Raw genomic sequence first — 16,901 nt, forward strand, 5'->3', positions numbered from 1 at the left:
CCATTTGCTTTTATTATCATTACTAATAAAATGTTATCCATGAAGTAATGGAAGGAAAAAAACAGGACTGGTTGTGCAATAGAATAAGCTTAGAGGAGTGGAAGAGGAGAATTGATCTTTTATCTGGGTGATGTATGTTTGTCATGTGATTTGGGGTTTTAACGAGCATTTTAGTATTTACAACATGGGAGAATGTGGAGAAAGAGTCAAACAGGGACATGTAGTTTTATTGTGATGGGGGCGCTGTAGGTCATACGTGAAAACTACCAGCAGCAGATTTGAGTCAGAGAGAGTTGGTCTTGAAAGTGAGGTGCAGCGGACCAGCAGTGGCTCTTAACTTTGGACTCCTGGACACATCTGGACCGCGCTGCAATGCTGCTGCTGCTGCAGGGTGGAAAACCCGCTCGTCCTGTCGCACTTTTATCGTACTTTTATTTTCTAGTGTCAGCTTCGGTGCTCGCCTTCAACCTTGACACCAGTCATGTCATCAGGAAAGAGGGAGAGCCAGGGAGTCTGTTCGGGTTTTCTCTCGCTATGCACCGGCAGCTCAACCCGGATAAAAGAATGTGAGTGATGCCTTCGACTGTTCGTCTCTATTGCTCTGATGTTTTCATTCGCTGTAATTATTCAGCTCCGTTATCAGAGACACCTGACACTTAAATTACCGACCGACGTAAATCTCAGACAATTACACATCCCTAACTTGGTGTCTGTTTAAGTTATCTCTATGGACTCTGCAATAGGCAGATTTTCACCCATTGGGCGTGATGTTAAGCAGTGAAGCAACTTTAATAAGTGACTGTAGTAGTTATCTACCAAAGCCCACAGTGTTTGAACAGATGGTTTTCAATAGATTTCGACTGTCTCCACATGAAGTTTTGAATATCAAATGGGAAGCAGCCTTAGGGGAGTAAGTGAATACACAATGGCTTTAAGTGTCATGCAAATGTGCCTGTAAGGCCAAACTGAGCAGTGAGATTAGAGGTAGGTCGAGGTTAGTCGATTAGTCGAAATAGAGTTTAAACTATAAACTAATGACTTATCCCTGGAAACTGTAGCAAATGTAAAGATTTGTTCATTCCCTCATTTTTATAATATTGGTGATGAATATTTTTCAGACTTTTTTGCCTTTGTATTTATTTATGAATAATCTTTGAATTCTTTGAATGACTTGGCAGGAAGCATTACCACTCAGCAGTTTATCCTGTAAAAGTTGATATGCAGCACCAAGAAAGGAAGAATGACGATGTGCGTTGATGGATCCTGCACTCAGCCACCACATATTTCAGATATCGGAATAGTCAGGTTAAGTGGCTTTTCACAACGGGTGCCAAATTAAGACTGAACAGAAGTTAAATTGTAGAATATTTCCTCAATGCAGCATTTCAAGAATGCCTGCTGATGCTAGCACATACACACCACAGCAAACCCTTTCCTTAGCCCTAACTTAGCAGAGCAGACATCCATGTAGTGAACCTGATCACCCTGCCAAACAAAAAGTTATGGTATGGGCCCCCCCCCCCCCATACCATAACTTTTTGTTTGGCAGGGTGCAGGGGGGGGTAAAGTGAGGAGAACTGGTGGTATGTGAACCGTGAGCCTGCATCCAAGAGCCACTGTGTTATATAGACTGGTAAGCAGACGCAGGACACTGAGGCAGCATGTTGAGAAAAAGAGAGCAGGACTGAAAAGCCCCGAGAACAGGGCACATTTCTTAGAAATCACTTAGATTAATTTGAACTTGTGGAATTTTATCTAACTCTGTTTTGGCTAATGTATTAACAGCTCACGGTCAATGTACAAGCCACATTAAATTGTAGGCCCTCTCTCAACTTCTGTGTGCACAAGGATTATTTTGTGCAATAAAGAACCATCAATCTAAAAAGAGACACTTCTCAGAGTTGTAAAGAGAGTGAATGTAATATTTGTTTGGCAAACAGAAGCTCAAAATGTGACACTAGCCTGATAGTTTTTAGCCAATAAATGTAAGAGGAGAGTGAAGAGTTTGCTTTGCCCACATGGTGATCTATGAGAAAGCCGCCACTGCTCTGGAAAACATGTAACACAAAATTCTGCAGGAAAAAGAAGAAGAAGAAAAAGCAAACATCAGTGTGTGTTGATTAGCTCATTAACAGACAATTCATCTGCAGCAATTGTTGATTTTGTTTATTTTTTTAGGGAGATGGCAGAATAGGTTGTTTTTCTGTCTTATATATTACAATAAACTTATAATATTTTGGAGGGTTTGAACTGTTATTCTTATAAAACATGAACTCTGAAGACCTCTACTCAGGCATTAGGAATTAGAGATTACTATTTTATAGACAAAACAACTCTCACTTCAACAAAAGATTGTTGTTCTTGTGATAAATCAATCTATAAAGTTAAAAAAAATCAGAAAAGCACAATTTCCTAAAATCAAAGGTGATGTTGGATCAGATCAGATTGTTTGTGTAATTTAGTGAACAGTAAATGTGCATTTTGTTTGAAAAGTCATTTGTTTTCAGTACCTTTCTGAATGCTTTGACTTCTTAGACTTTAGTTGAGAACATACTGTGAGTGTGTTATTGTATGGGAAGACTTTGCACCGTTACTTGGGGCAGCTCACTCTACTCAGACATGATCGTAGCTGTAAATCATGTGACCCTGACACAAGCAGACAGACAAGTCAAGTGAATGCTCAGTAGAGCGCGCACAGGCAGGTGATAACCAGTCCTGTCTAAGATAAAGTTATATTAAATGCATATTGACCAGTCTGGCACTCTGAACTCACGCATGTGTCACAAATGCCGCATCTGTCTCTTGTTCTCTCACGAACATATGTTTGATGATCAGTAGCAGCTGCAAAACTCTACTGACTATCAGCACTTACATAATCTGATTATAATAAATCATATGTGGAGAGAGAAGCGCCGGCCTTTGTTAGGCTGTGTGATTAGATAGATTACTTTCCCCTCCTTTGCAAGCTGACTCGTGTTTTCATCGTTTCTGTGTTTCAGAGCTAAAACCGCCTTTCTCGTGATTAAAGTGCTGTTTTATTTATAATCATATTGATACTATTTATGTAACTATCTTGTTGTTTCCCCAATGGCTACACTGAAAACATAACTTGGATTCTCTGCTTTCCTTCTCATATTGGCTGTGGAACAAACAAGGAGATCCATGTTTCAGCATAAGCCAGACATCTTGCAAAAAGTCAACTGGATGCCTCATCCAAGAATAATGTGTTGGGTTAATGATGTGGATATAATGAAACCAGAGAAAAAGGCCATCTGAGTGGACATGCACAGCCATCTGTGCACATGTAACCCGATCGATGAAGCGCATCAGTGAATCACCAGTTAAGACATTCCAGTCAAACATTATACTTTGACAAAATTGAGAACCAACTGTGAAGCTTGGAAAGGCTTCATAACACAGTTAAAACATTTGTATGTCTTTGTGTTAATCTTTATTCATACTTAAAGCTGATCTGCGCTGTATGAAGTGAATATTCATGCCTTTGTTTCTGTGGTGTACCTAGCCAGTTGCAGGTTAGCATCAATCAGATGTATGTTTGTGTGGGTCTGTGTGTAAACTGAAGCAGTTAGAACAGCTGCAGCAATTTTTGTGGTTTCGAGTTCACAGCTGTGGAGCACACTGAAGCAAATCTGTTAACAAAGACTAGTGAGGTCAGTGTGTGAAAACCCACACCAGTTACCAGTGACACTGCAGTGGGAGACATGCTGTCTGATGGAACCTGGTTTCACGCTGGGTTTTGGAGGCTGATTTTATATTGTTATTTGAGGGTTTAAAAAAATGTAAGAAAACTGTTTACTCATACATGGAACAAACAAACCAATATTCTTTAAGGCTCACTTACAGTATTTGGTTGCTTATATAATATGTGCTCACAGTTAACACGTCTCTCTACTTTAAAAATCATTTCAACAATTTACACTTTAGAAGTGAGAACATACTAAAACATCAGGCTATAAGGAGCTACCTGTACGGATCTTAGTAGCACCAGTTCTTTACTTTCAGCGATCTTTGTGTTATTTTGTTAGGGTGGACATACAAACACTTGACATCTAAATAGGGCTGCAGTCCGCTTTACTGAAAGATGGGGTGATTATCTTTTTGATTAATCGTTTAAAAGAATAGGTAAGATAGGATCATAAGATATCACTTTCACTTTTTTTGCTTGAAACTTTAATAAAATTAGTGCAATTTTCTGGTGGTTGTTGCAGTTGGTTCTAAATCTGGAGCAGTCCCTCTTCATGTACTGATTTAACTCTCATTTCTGAGGCTGACCACAGTGTTGTGTTGGAGGGTATTATTAGGTTTATTTAAAATAATAGTGTCACTGCTGTGGTTCTGAACATCTGTAGTCCTCGCAGAGCGTCTGATGGCACAGATTTTTAGTTTGCATTGTGCTTGGCACAACAGCATCAGCCACAGAACCTAAAATGTGAAAGTGAAGTAAAGGCATCTGTCTGTATTTGCATTTCACTGGGCTTTGTTTGAGGAGAAAGTTTGCAGTTTGGTCTTTAGTCTTAGGTCTGACCTCCTCAGGAGAGGCCTTGTTTAGCAAATCAAGAGCTACGGTGCTGTCCTGCAGATCAATAGGTGGCTTACAGAAGGAACTGCAGAGTCATGAGGAGGATGAAAGAGTGGAGAGGATTTCCTCTCTGGCATTTGACAAAACTCCTACACTGTAGGAGTAGGTTGGTCCCTTCACACAATAGGGCAGCATATTTACATTATTATAAAGCTTAAGTTGTAGTCTTTCCAGTCCAAAGTTATCTTAAATGAAAATTATAAAATGCTAATCTAAAGATCTAATTTTAGTAATTTGGTATTTATACTTTAGTATGAAACAGACAAAACTGATGTTTAACCGATAATTTGATCATATGTTGCCCTGTAATAGATTGAAAATTGATTTGCTGCTAATTTTCACTGGTTATATAAGAATTTTACAGAGGTGACCGAACTCTTAGTTCTTTTGGGACAAATACAAGTTAGGTTTCAATCCATATCAACTTCCAAGCACATTGTAAGTCAGTTGAGGTAATAGTAGTCATTTGCTGATAAGATTAACAAAATGTTGAGGCAGTTCAGAAGTTACTGCAAACTAATTTGTGGTACACTGTGACAGTGAAATGTGCTTTTCTGTTGTTTTGTCGATGTGATGTGTATATGCAGGATGAACTCAGTGATGATATATACTGGCAGGAAATGAGGCCAGCTCTCTTAAAGTGTGTTTAAATGCTTGCAGAGGTTCAGTAGTGTGAAAATGCAGTCATGTGTTGACCACAATGCAATATTTCAAAAGTACAGGAAGTTCTTGGTGTTTCAGTTTGTTGTTGAAGCTATCACTGACCTTGACACAGACTAGATGCAAGTTATTGCTTTTCTCTGCTGCCTTGATTCTACCAGATTCATTTTACATTATTGTCCTTGTTTAGAGGTTTTCCATTTTGATTTGGTTTTATAGCTGCTGATTTTACTTTGCTTTATTGTGTTAAGCACATCGTATCTTGGGTTTTGAAATCAATAATCAAATTAATTAAAGTGTATTTTATAACCACGCTGCAGTTGCCTCACCTTTTGGAAGGCAGTCCGTCCATCCCTTAAGTGTAGACTGAAAATTCTCAGCAGCTATTGGATCAATTGCAATGACATTTGGTAAAGACATTCATTTTTCTTAGACAATGCATCTGAACACTTCTGGTGATCTCTTGACTTTTCCTGCACAGACACTGGGTGTTTCTCAGTTCCACTAATAGCTTTCACACTTCCCTCACTTGCGTTTTAGTCTTGCCCAAGTAAGATGCAAGGAAAACACGTAAGGAGGAGAGGTAGAGGCAGAGGAGGCAGGGAAAGATGTTTTAAGAGACATGAGATGTGCTTTTCTTCAGTCCTTAATGTAGAAGATCCAATCACAAACTGATTTCCAATAAAGGGGTGTGTTAGTGTGTGACAGACTTTGGTAAATGATGCACTCGGACCTCTTCAGTTTTAGTTCCTTTAGCAATCACTCTGTGTTGATCCTCTCGCAAACTCGTACTAAATTGTACTAAAATGGCACTTGTTGAAAGATTGTCTTAAAAAGTCTAGTCAGAGTGATGACAGACAACAAAAAGTAAATTTAAGAATAATGCTTCAGAAACCAAAAGTTTGATTCTGGTTATTTTTTCTTGTTCTTCAGGCTGTTGATTGGAGCACCCAGAGCCAGTGCTTTAGGAAAACAGAGAGCCAACATCACAGGAGGACTTTATAAATGTGAACTCTCTCAGTCCAATAATTGTGAGCGCATTGAATTTGATAATGAAGGTGAGAAATCAATCTTTCTACAAATATTTTTTCAAAGGCCAATAATTAATAACAGTGCTCATATCCTTGCCTTGCTACACTTTGAAAGAGAACATAAATGTTGAGAACAAGGAGAATCAGTGGATGGGGGTGACGGTTCAAAGCCAGGGACCTGGCGGAAAGATTGTGGTAAGTCAGACTAAACATCCGAACCATCCTTCTCAGTAACCCTGATTCCTGGTGTTGTCTTACCTGTTGTCAAAGCATGAACTAAAACCTGGCTTATATTTTGTCATTTTTAGACCTGTGCTCATCGCTATCAGAGGGCCTTTTTTGTGAACACCCCTCAGGAGTCCCGGGATATCACCGGGCGCTGTTATGTCCTGAGTCAGGACCTCACCATCGACTTGTCCTCTGATGAGGATGGAGGGGACTGGAACTTCTGTCAGGGCAGATCCAGAGGCCATGAGATGTTTGGGTCATGTCAGCAGGGTGTGGCTGCCACCTTCACCAAGGACTACCATTATGTGCTGTTTGGAGCACCAGGAGCTTACAACTGGAGAGGTAACCATCCCTAACACAGTGCTTAATAGTTTTTATAGGAGGAATACATTTGCTTGCTTTTTTATCCTAATATAAACATTTCATATTTACACTCATGTCCTCTGCAGGCATTGTGCGAGCGGAGCAAAAGAACAACACTCTGTTGGAAATGGGGGTGTATGATGACGGCCCATATGAAGTTGGAGATGAACATCTCTTAAACCCTGAGCTTGTGCCTGTACCTGCCAACAGCTACCTCGGTCAGCGTTTAGCTATAGACCAGAAATAGCAGTTGTTGCGTGCCTTCGATGTGATTGCATACTTGTTACTTCCTCTGTAGATCACTACCTAATTTGGCATGAAATTAGTCATACTAGTTCTTGTATGTAGATGTTCTGTATCCATAGCAACATGGTGGCTGAGTGGTTAGCACTGTTGCCTCACAGCAAGAAGGTTGCGGGTTTGCAACCCGGTGTGTGGAGTTTGCATGTCCCCCCTGTGCTTGTGTGGGTTTTCTCCAGGTACTCCAGTTTCCTCCCACAGTCCAAAAACATGTATGTCAGGTTGATTGGTGACTCTAAATTGCCCATAGGAGTGAGTGTGAGTGTGTGAGGTTGTTTATCTTTGTGTGTCTATATGTGACCCTGTGATGGACTGGTGACCTGTCCAGGGTGTACCCCTGCCTTCCACCCAAAGAGAGCTGGGATAGGCTCCAGCAGCTCCCTGTGACCCTGGTTAAAGAATAAGAGGGTATAGAGAATGGATGGATGGATAGTTCTTGTATATATTGTAGTTTTGCCTTGAGATTTAATTTGCACAACAGAGAGTAATGAAAACATACTTGAAAGGGAATGTTATTTTAATTTATTTTTTCATGTCCTGCACCTCTTTCGTCATGAGCTTTCCCTGTGCTATTCATTGCTTATATTTTTGGGTGACAAAAATGTAAACAATTTATGTATTGCAAGATCAGGATTTTTTTTTTTTCCTGCTGAAGAGGAGGATAATAGAAGACAGAATATATTTGGGAACCACTGCAAAGAACACAACTGACAATATCTGTAGGTTCTTCTTGCTGCACTAGTGACTCCTACTGGTTGCTTGAGACACCTGCACACAAAGATCAGAGGATTTTGTCAAGCTCTGGATTTGTTAAAGCTTTAATTTGTAATATTCAACTTCAACTTCGTTCAATTAGCAGAAATGGAATATAGTTTTCGTAAATATGTTGTTTGTAAGAAAATACCAACTGTTATATTTTCTTAATCTTAGAATGAGCCTTTTAAATCCACATAGAGAGCAGGTCTCTTTTCAAGGAGGCAGCCATGTTGTCCTACCATGTTTCTGCAGTATCTCAGAACGGACAAACCAAACACTTGATCTAGACATAGAATTTTTGTTTTAAAGGTGATGGCTACCATACTCTCTGTCACACCTGGAAGTGGGGGGTGGGGTGTAAGGGGTGCTCAGAAGGGTGCAGTCTGCATCACTCAGTCTCAGTCTCACCACTAGATGCAGCTAAATCTTTCACATTTTACACTGCTGTCTCAATGGAAACACCTTAGTGACAGGTGGAAAGAAATGGCTGGAACGTTAACACAAACTTGATATTACGAATTAGGGAGAAAATAGGTGTAAAAACATGTTCTTTGGTGTAAAATAAGATATTTATGCCCTACAACATCTCTCACGTTTTAGGATTCTCCCTTGATTCGGGATATAGCATCACCAGTAGTCGTGGTCTGACAGTGGTGGCTGGAGCACCCAGAGCCAATCACAGTGGAGCTGTGGTCCTGCTGAAGAAGGACAGCAAAGCCTCCACCAGACTCTCGGTGGAGCACACTCTTCATGGGCCGGGACTGGCGTCCTCCTTTGGATATGATGTAGCTGTAGTTGACCTGAATGGTGATGGGTGGGTCACACTTTTCACTTCGATGTCTTAGCATGTGTATAATTTTGTTTGATTAGGAAATATGTCTTCCAGCATCATTCATACAAGTCAAATTTGAACAAAAGCCTACACACTTAAACATCTGTAAAGCTTTGAGAAGTTGGGAAAATGTACCTGACTTTCTTTATTATAAATTCATCGTAATGCTGCCTTATCCGTTACTAATATATAATTTCAGTGAGCTTTATTTATTTATTACTTTAAATATTGTATAATACTGATAAATATTTACATCTCTGCCTTGAGCTAGATGGCAGGATATAGTTGTAGGAGCCCCTCAGTTCTACATGAAGGACAGAGACATTGGAGGAGCTGTTTATGTCTACATCAACGAGGCAGGAAGGTGGGAAAAGATCATTCCTATCCGCCTTGATGGGACCAAACACTCAATGTTTGGACTAGCTGTGGAGAACATCGGAGACATCAATTTAGACTCATACGAAGGTAATTTAGCTGTCATTTCATAGCACATTAATTTTCCCTCTTATCAGTTGCTGTCACATTAAATAAATGATTACTTTCGCCTGCAGACATTGCCATCGGAGCTCCTTATGATGACGGGGCAGGGAAGGTCTACATTTATCATGGTTCTTCAAAAGGAATCAACACCAGTCCTGCACAGGTCAGTCTGTTTAAACTTCATGGGAATCTTTTCAGATGATCACAATTCACTGGCTCGTCCAGACATTCCTGTGCAGAGAGAAGCAAGGGTTCATAAATTTTAATACCTCATTAAATATTGTCCTTTATCACAGATCCTTTCAGGAAAAGAGCACAACCTCCAATTGTTTGGCTACTCCCTGGCAGGAAACATGGACCTGGATGGTAACTTTTATCCAGATCTGGCTGTAGGCTCTCTGTCAGACACAGCTCTAATTTACAGGTAATAACTTCTTCACACATAGTGAGTGAATTTAAACCCTACTGATTTCTATCCTAACTTCATTTACCAATCTTTCTTTCAGGGCACGGCCAGTCATAAGCATCAGAAGACATGTCAAAATAACTCCACAAGAAATTGACCTTACAATTAAAAACTGTGATAACAGCTTTTGGTAGGTGTTGTATTGTTTTTATCTTTTAAGAGATCACATGGTTCACATGGTGACAACATCCTTTGTTATAACCGTTTTAAAAATCTATTTCTTATTCATAGCTTCACTGTGGATACATGCTTCACTTACACTGCCAATCCTGCATCTTACAGCCCAAGAATAAGTGAGTAAAAAATATTTTTTTTCCAAATACAATACAAGATAGTTCAGCTGTTCTTTCTTACATGTGCTGTCTCTCTACACTGCAGCTATCAGTTATTCTGTCGAGGCAGATGGAGATCGCAGGAAACAAGGCCTGCCCTCCAGAGTGATGTTCCTGAACAAGCCAAACACTGAAACAGACTATCAGTTTAACAGCACCTTAGACCTCCGTGGGCAAAACCAGGAAACTTGCATCAAGATAAAAGCCAAACTCAGGGTAAAACTTTCTGATCACACAGTTAAATCGCATTAGCTGGATGTAATGCACCTATTTTTTTAGAGCTCCAGGCTTTGTTATGTGAAAACCCAAGAATTACATCTTCTCTCGTCAATTAGCTCTTTGACAAAAAAGTAATCAGCCACTATTTTGAAAATCAATTCATCAGGCAAAATGTCAAACATTATCTGGGCTTTTCATTATTGAATGTGAGTAAACTTAATATTTTCTTTTAGACTTTAGGCAGACATAGCAATAAATGTAATAATGTCATGTTGACATGAGCATAGTTTAATTATGAAATATTGTGATCTTGCAATATTTTCTGACATTTATAGAACAAAATCCAGTTGTAACATAAACTGTAATTATACAGTTAAATGATTGGAGGCATTTCAAAGTATTTCCTACAGCAGAGGAGAGATTTTTAAACAAACATTCACATCATTCACATGCTGTGATAGAAATCATGTGGATGCAGGTATTATGGCTGTTTCTGGTTTGTACAGGACAATATTAAGGACAAGATGCGTAGCATACCCATTGAGGTGTCTGCGGACATTTTGAGTACAAAGCGACAAAGAGCAAGGCACAGCCTCCCTCAGCTTCTGCCTATATCAGACTCCTCACAACCGAGCAAAGACATCACTGAGGTAAACATCCACACTAACATCTATAATTAAAGATGGAAACAGGAACAACATACTGGATCAAAGAGTTGCAAAGTTTGTACGTAGCTTTGTCGTTATCTGCTATTGTTATAGGTCAACTTTGTAAAAGAGGGATGTGGACGTGATCATATTTGCCGGAGTAAACTGAAGATGGACTACAAATTATACTACAAGCAAAACAACCTTGACATGTACTCCCCATTACCCATGTAAGTGCTAATATTTCACTTCTTCTAAGCAACATGTTAAAATGTCACCCTAAAATTGTCTTCAGAGAAGGTGAAATGTATTAAATAAATCAGCAAACAAGATTTTCAATATTGATATTGAGTGTACCGAGTTTTTGTAACATGAGATGCTTTCATTTTCAGTTCTAATGAAAGTCAACCCCCACCTCCACCACTTTTGGTTGCTTCTTTTGGTTTTTGTCCTGCATGTAGGCTGTAAGGTTCACTGTCACTGCTGTTGTATCTGCCAATAAACAAGCTCAGACAGGTCGACGATGCAGCAGCAAACCAAAGTTGAATCTAATGCATTTGCCTGAAACATGACTCAAATGTTGCTTCCCTAACACTAATGCATCTCTGTGACTCCTGAATTTAAATGAATGAATGAATGAATTTGTAAGCAGGCAGTGGTTTTTAAAAAAAAAAAGATTGCCATAACAGCTTGAAAAGCCAATTTTAATCCCGTAACCTCTCATGTTTATGTGTCTGCAGCAAGAACAACATCCCTGTGTTTTATCTGAATTATGAGAGGAAGGACCTGGCTCTGCAGGTGACAGTGAACAACCTAAATGGAGACGATGCCTACGAGGCAAAGCTGGTGGGGACATTTCCAGATACGCTGTCGTATTCAGGAGTTCGCTCACATCAAACAAAGGTGAGCCAGCAGCTAAACTCACTACTGGCATATCACTTACACACCAGATCAAATGTAATGGAAGAATTTCTGGATTATTAAATAAGAAACAAAGACTTATTAATCACTGTTTGATTTGTAGTTCAATAACCATCCAGGTGTTTTAATTTTACAATCTGTTATTTCCAGATGGAAAAGCCGGTCATCTGTATCGCCAATCAGAATGGCTCTCAAGCAGACTGTGAGCTGGGAAATCCTTTTAAGAGAGACTCAGAGGTACAAACATATCCTGAGGTTTTCATCCACTTAGTGCTTATAAAGAGAGATATCTGAGAGATAGTTTTCTTTTTTTCCACAAGACTACATTTTACATCATCCTGAGCACTATGGGTATCGGTGTCGACACCATGGAGATTGATGTTGACCTGCAGCTCCAAACGTAAGTATTGCTGCAACAAACAGTTATGGTCTCTATATGTTTATCTTGCCTTTATCATCTTGGCTGGTGAGGAGGTAAATAGACATTTCTCAGTAGCATGAAAGAGAAAATGAAGAGGAGTGAAAGTGACAAAAAGAGGAGATAACCCTAGAGACGACAAAGAAAAGCATGGGAATACATAAAGTAAAGAGGTTGTTCCCTGAACTGGCTGGATTTCCTGGATATCTCTGTATAATTATGGACTGCTTATCCGGAGCTGGATTAAATAAATCTTCCTTATCCTGCTCAGATTTAGTTGAGGACTTCCTGGCCTTTGGCACTCTTGCTGAAACATAAGCTAACTCTCCTTTTCTGCACATCTCTTGGCTTCTCTGCTTCTCCTTCGCCTCATCTCTCTGTGACGCAGATCCCCCCATTCCCTCAAACTGAACTATACTCAGCTGACCTGGAGAGGACGTACACATTAGCTTTCCCCTTCACTCCATATAATCCATAATAATTTTTGAGAAAGAAGAAATGAATCAGTTCTGCTGAAAAAAGTTGATTTGTGGTTCTTATTTAACCTGCTGTTTATTTACACACCAGGCTATCCTGGGCCCTTTTTTTTTAACTTCTATACTATCTATTTGACTATTGGCCTGACATGCACATATGCTACAATTGCACTATAGAATTGTGGGTACTTTTGTTTCAGGACCAGTGTGCAGCACAATATTTCCTCCGTGAAAGTAAAGGTTCAGGTGATCATTGAATTGCCATTGTCAATCAGTGGGTAAGTGTGTTGTTGCAGATCCTGTTGTATTAAACTACTATTTCTCTGATGATACAGTAGATACACAGCATCTCCAGCAGTATTTGAACTAAAAATATTTGTTTGGTTTCCTCAGGGAAGCCAGCCCCAATCAGGTTTCCTTTGGAGGTGTTGTGAAAGGAGAAAGTGCCATGAAAACAGAAGACGAGATTGGAAGTTTGATTAATTATACATTTAGAGTAAGGTTATATTTCTGATCTATCATCATATCTATAATATATGATAATTCAATTATTGTGGGAAGATTTGAGTATGTGTAAAATAACCAAGATTTTTTTTCCTTTAGATAAACAACCTGTGGACGTCTTTGAAGTCTCCTGTCAAAGCCTCACTTCACATCCAGTGGCCCAAATTCAACAAAAATGGGAAATGGCTTTTGTACCTGGTAAAGATTAGTGCTAAAGGGCCAGAGGACATCCGTTGTTCTCCTGAGTCTGAGATCAACTCTCTAAAATATATCCAGGTAGAATTTATTGCAGTTGTTTTTATGTACTTCCAGTAAAATGAGCATTGGTCAAAATCAGTGATTACGGTAAACCTACACGGCTTCATTCTGCTTTGAATTCATGAGAAAAAATGAATTTTAGGAATCCTCGGTGTCCAGGGCAAAACGGGAAATTGAGAGAAAAGAAAGAAAAACTGTTGGCAAAACATCTTCTTCGTCAGACAAGAATAAAGTTTTGGTGAGTTTTTATATGGATTTATTCATGTTCATTGACAGAGCTGTCGGTTATGTTCATATACACTAAACTTTCCTTCCTAGACATGTGAGAAGGAGATCACATGTGTGAAGCTCACCTGCCCCCTTCAGGGCCTGGACGGTACAGCAATCGAGCTGAGATCTCGTCTGTGGAACTCAACCTTTATTGAGGTAATACTTTCTATTTTAATCTGTTGAGTCCTTCATTAAGATGTTGGATCTCCTGATTAGGTGTGACTGTGCCAACTGAGCATCTTTCTTTGTTGTTATGCAGGATTTTGCCTCCGTTTCGATCTTACATATAGTTGTGAAGGCCTCGCTCATGCTTCATACTCAGGCTAAAAACATGATCTTGAGAACTCCCGACACTGTTGTAAGTAGCTCAGCAGCTACAGCAAATTATTAACTGTTTAGTACCTTGATCCAGTTATCATCAGTCGATGACTTGTTTTCCTTTGCTCTGATTGTGTATTGCAGGTGACAGTGGCAGTGTCCCCTGAAAGCGCTGTGGCACAGTACGGGGGAGTGCCCTGGTGGATCATACTGGTAGCTGTTCTTGCAGGCATCCTCATTTTGGCTTTGTTGGTTTTTCTGCTCTGGAAGGTGAGTGCAAGGATATTGCAGCTTCAGTTCATCTGTGTTTGTTAAAATTAAAGATAACATGATAGATGAAAATGGGAGCTTGAACATGAACTTTGTTGAACCTGAAAAAATGAGGTCAGAAAAGCTGTAGTCTGTGAAGAACAAAAGATGGAGAAGGTGACTTGAAAAAACAATTGCTTTCTTCTTTTTATTCACCGGCTGCAGGTTAAAAAAAAAAAGGATTTTCTGCTTTCTTTGGTTTCATATTATTGTGAATACCTGTGGATATTTTTGGGTTGTCAGAATAAGAAAATTGAAGGTCTCTTCTCAGCATGTAGTAACCACTACTTTGACATTTTTGCACTAAATACTTCATACTAGAAAAACAACTTAGTCAACAGTTTAATTATGCTGCAGTTATGATAGAGAAGTCATATAATCTATACCCAGTTGTGAAATTGAATCAGTAACTAATGCAATACCACTGAATTTACTGTAGTGAAATAATTCCCCATCTGTATGAATTTATGTGGTTCGAACTTATAAAAGCTCATTCATATAAGTTTGTTACGCTTCACAAATTCAGATCAAAATAATATATCAACACTCAAAAAACTATTTTCACATGGTAACATTCAGCTGGGATTGTCATATCTAATATTAAAGTCAAAAGCTTGAAATGACCTAAGGAAACTGATAGATGGTTGTTAAAGTCTTTCAGTGCTATAGTGTGTAGACTGTATTTAAAAGGAAATCCATTTTCAGAAATATACTGTCCATAATAAAATGCCTTTTGTGTGTCTGTTTTGCTGAAAGAAATCGTGGCTACTATCATCACTGTTTGTTACTCTTTAACAATTCATTACCCTTGCTCCCTCCCCCAGTGCGGTTTCTTCAAGAGAGCAACAAAAGACCAATACAATGCTACATATCAGAAGGCAGAGATCCATGTTCAGCCCTCTGACAAAGACAGACTCACTGCTGAGGCCTGATTTATACTCTGAACAGGGGTAAAAACAAGCTGTCAGCATGGAGCGTGATTACTGCAGTGACTAATGAACTCACTTTTCACACAAATCAGCTGATTTAACGCAGAGAAATTCAGACATATATTGTACTAACCTGAGGAAGCAGGTTGTCTGGAGAAAATACCACACAAACAGTTTTCATGTAAATTTAACACAATATTAAATAGAGGCCATGTTCAGTCTAAGATTAGAGAAGTATGTATTTATCATAAGTTTTCTGGTATTAGTACAATATCTGTCTCTGAATTTTGCCAACAGGCCTAATATTTCTTCAAATTTTTGCACTTGTGCTTTGCAGGGGCTTTTTGCTGACATCGCTTTCACTGCTTGGCTATCTGACATGTGCTATTAAAAACTGCAAAGCACACTTAACCTTCCTGCACATCTCTCCTCTGCTGTTTACAGTTTTTAATAATGCCTTGTATTTCTTTTTGAAATCTTCTCTTCCCAGTGTGGGTTCTTCGCACGCTCCAAACAAGATGAGAACATCCCTCGATATCATGCTGTGCGGATAAGAAAGGAAACTCCTGAGCACATAGATGGTAAAATCAAGCTTGATCTTTTGGAAAAAAAGCAGTGGATGACGACTTGGATTGACAATGAAAGTTACTCTTGACTCAGTTGTCAAATTTTTGCAGATGGGGTTAACTTAGTATTTTTAAAAATAATGTCAAGCCACAAATGTTTAACTTTTTGATTGTTTCTTTGCTGAACACGATATTTGTGGAATTCACATCTTTGAATTTTTACCTGTAAAGATGATTTTTTTTTTGTATTTTTGTATATATTTCAATACTTGTGCGCAGTGTATTTATTTTTTGATAAAAAAAAATAAGGCAGCCAAAGAGTTTCAGTCTTACATCTCCCCTGGAGCAGAAAAAAAGTTTACTACTGTTTTTATGAAGTTGTCTTACTGAAAACTTAAAATGAGATCAGCTAGCTCAGCGTAATATGAATGTACATCATTGTAAACCTGGTGTGTTGTCTAGTTTCAGTACTGTCCTCCCTGAAATGACATGTATGTGACAATAATTGTACAAATGAACGTGGCTGAATCTTAAGTACATGTTGAGATCTTTTTTTCACTTGTGCTTATTCTTCACCTCTTAAATTTTATTGTTGTGGCACTGAGGTAGCATCCGCTGTACTGTAGCTCATCACTGAAGTCAGAATAACTTTGTTTTTGATGTGAGGAATTCAAAGGGAAGATGACAAAAATCAACTTAAATGTATGTTTTATGGGTTTAATTCAAAGAGGAATGTCTTACTTGATGAGTTCTCAAATAAAATGCTTAAACTAATCCCTACTCATGTATTTCAGTAACACCCCCTTGCACTGACAGGGGGAAGGTTCCAGAAATGACAGAAATGCTTTTTAATTTCTATTTGCTTAAGCGCTTTAATCCAAAGGTTTATTTAATACTATTTAGAACAATCATAGCATTTACATAGGAAGATATTTTCACTACTACATATAAATGGCATAGCATTGAAAATACCAATCATTACACAACACAACTGAGAGAAAAGCAATTTAACAGGAAT

General features: G+C 38.8%; 1 protein-coding gene across 2 annotated transcripts; it reads left to right on the forward strand.

Annotated features, from left to right (window-relative positions):
* Positions 1 to 281: 281 nt before the first annotated feature.
* On the forward strand, positions 282 to 16,657 carry itga6a (integrin, alpha 6a). Of its 2 annotated transcripts, XM_026296099.2 has the most exons (26): positions 282 to 566; positions 6,194 to 6,318; positions 6,407 to 6,486; positions 6,600 to 6,861; positions 6,969 to 7,100; positions 8,539 to 8,752; positions 9,042 to 9,235; positions 9,322 to 9,413; positions 9,547 to 9,674; positions 9,757 to 9,846; positions 9,948 to 10,009; positions 10,095 to 10,264; positions 10,774 to 10,917; positions 11,029 to 11,144; positions 11,655 to 11,817; positions 11,986 to 12,072; positions 12,156 to 12,235; positions 12,930 to 13,007; positions 13,123 to 13,225; positions 13,333 to 13,509; positions 13,634 to 13,729; positions 13,810 to 13,917; positions 14,021 to 14,119; positions 14,224 to 14,349; positions 15,213 to 15,338; positions 15,808 to 16,657. In XM_026296099.2, exons 1-25 carry the CDS (start codon positions 373 to 375, stop codon positions 15,318 to 15,320), a joined length of 3,228 nt encoding a protein of 1,075 aa, XP_026151884.1. In that variant the 5' UTR covers positions 282 to 372; the 3' UTR covers positions 15,321 to 15,338; positions 15,808 to 16,657. The 2 variants fall into 2 exon arrangements, with proteins under 2 accessions (XP_026151884.1, XP_026151886.1); XM_026296101.2 differs by lacking the exon at positions 282 to 566 and having other exon boundaries at positions 6,201 to 6,291.
* Positions 16,658 to 16,901: the final 244 nt, after the last annotated feature.

The sequence above is a fragment of the Mastacembelus armatus genome, chromosome 21 (assembly GCF_900324485.2).
Source record: "Mastacembelus armatus chromosome 21, fMasArm1.2, whole genome shotgun sequence".
NCBI classification, from domain to species: domain Eukaryota; kingdom Metazoa; phylum Chordata; class Actinopteri; order Synbranchiformes; family Mastacembelidae; genus Mastacembelus; species Mastacembelus armatus.

Bases quoted from the DNA above. Each gene is read 5' to 3' on its own strand.
- itga6a (XM_026296099.2), top strand. From the start codon at position 373: ATGCTGCTGCTGCTGCAGGGTGGAAAACCCGCTCGTCCTGTCGCACTT. The intron at 9,414-9,546 runs GTCAGTCTGTTT...CCTTTATCACAG, and splicing joins TCAACACCAGTCCTGCACAG to ATCCTTTCAGGAAAAGAGCA. The intron at 9,847-9,947 runs GTAGGTGTTGTA...TCTTATTCATAG, and splicing joins AACTGTGATAACAGCTTTTG to CTTCACTGTGGATACATGCT.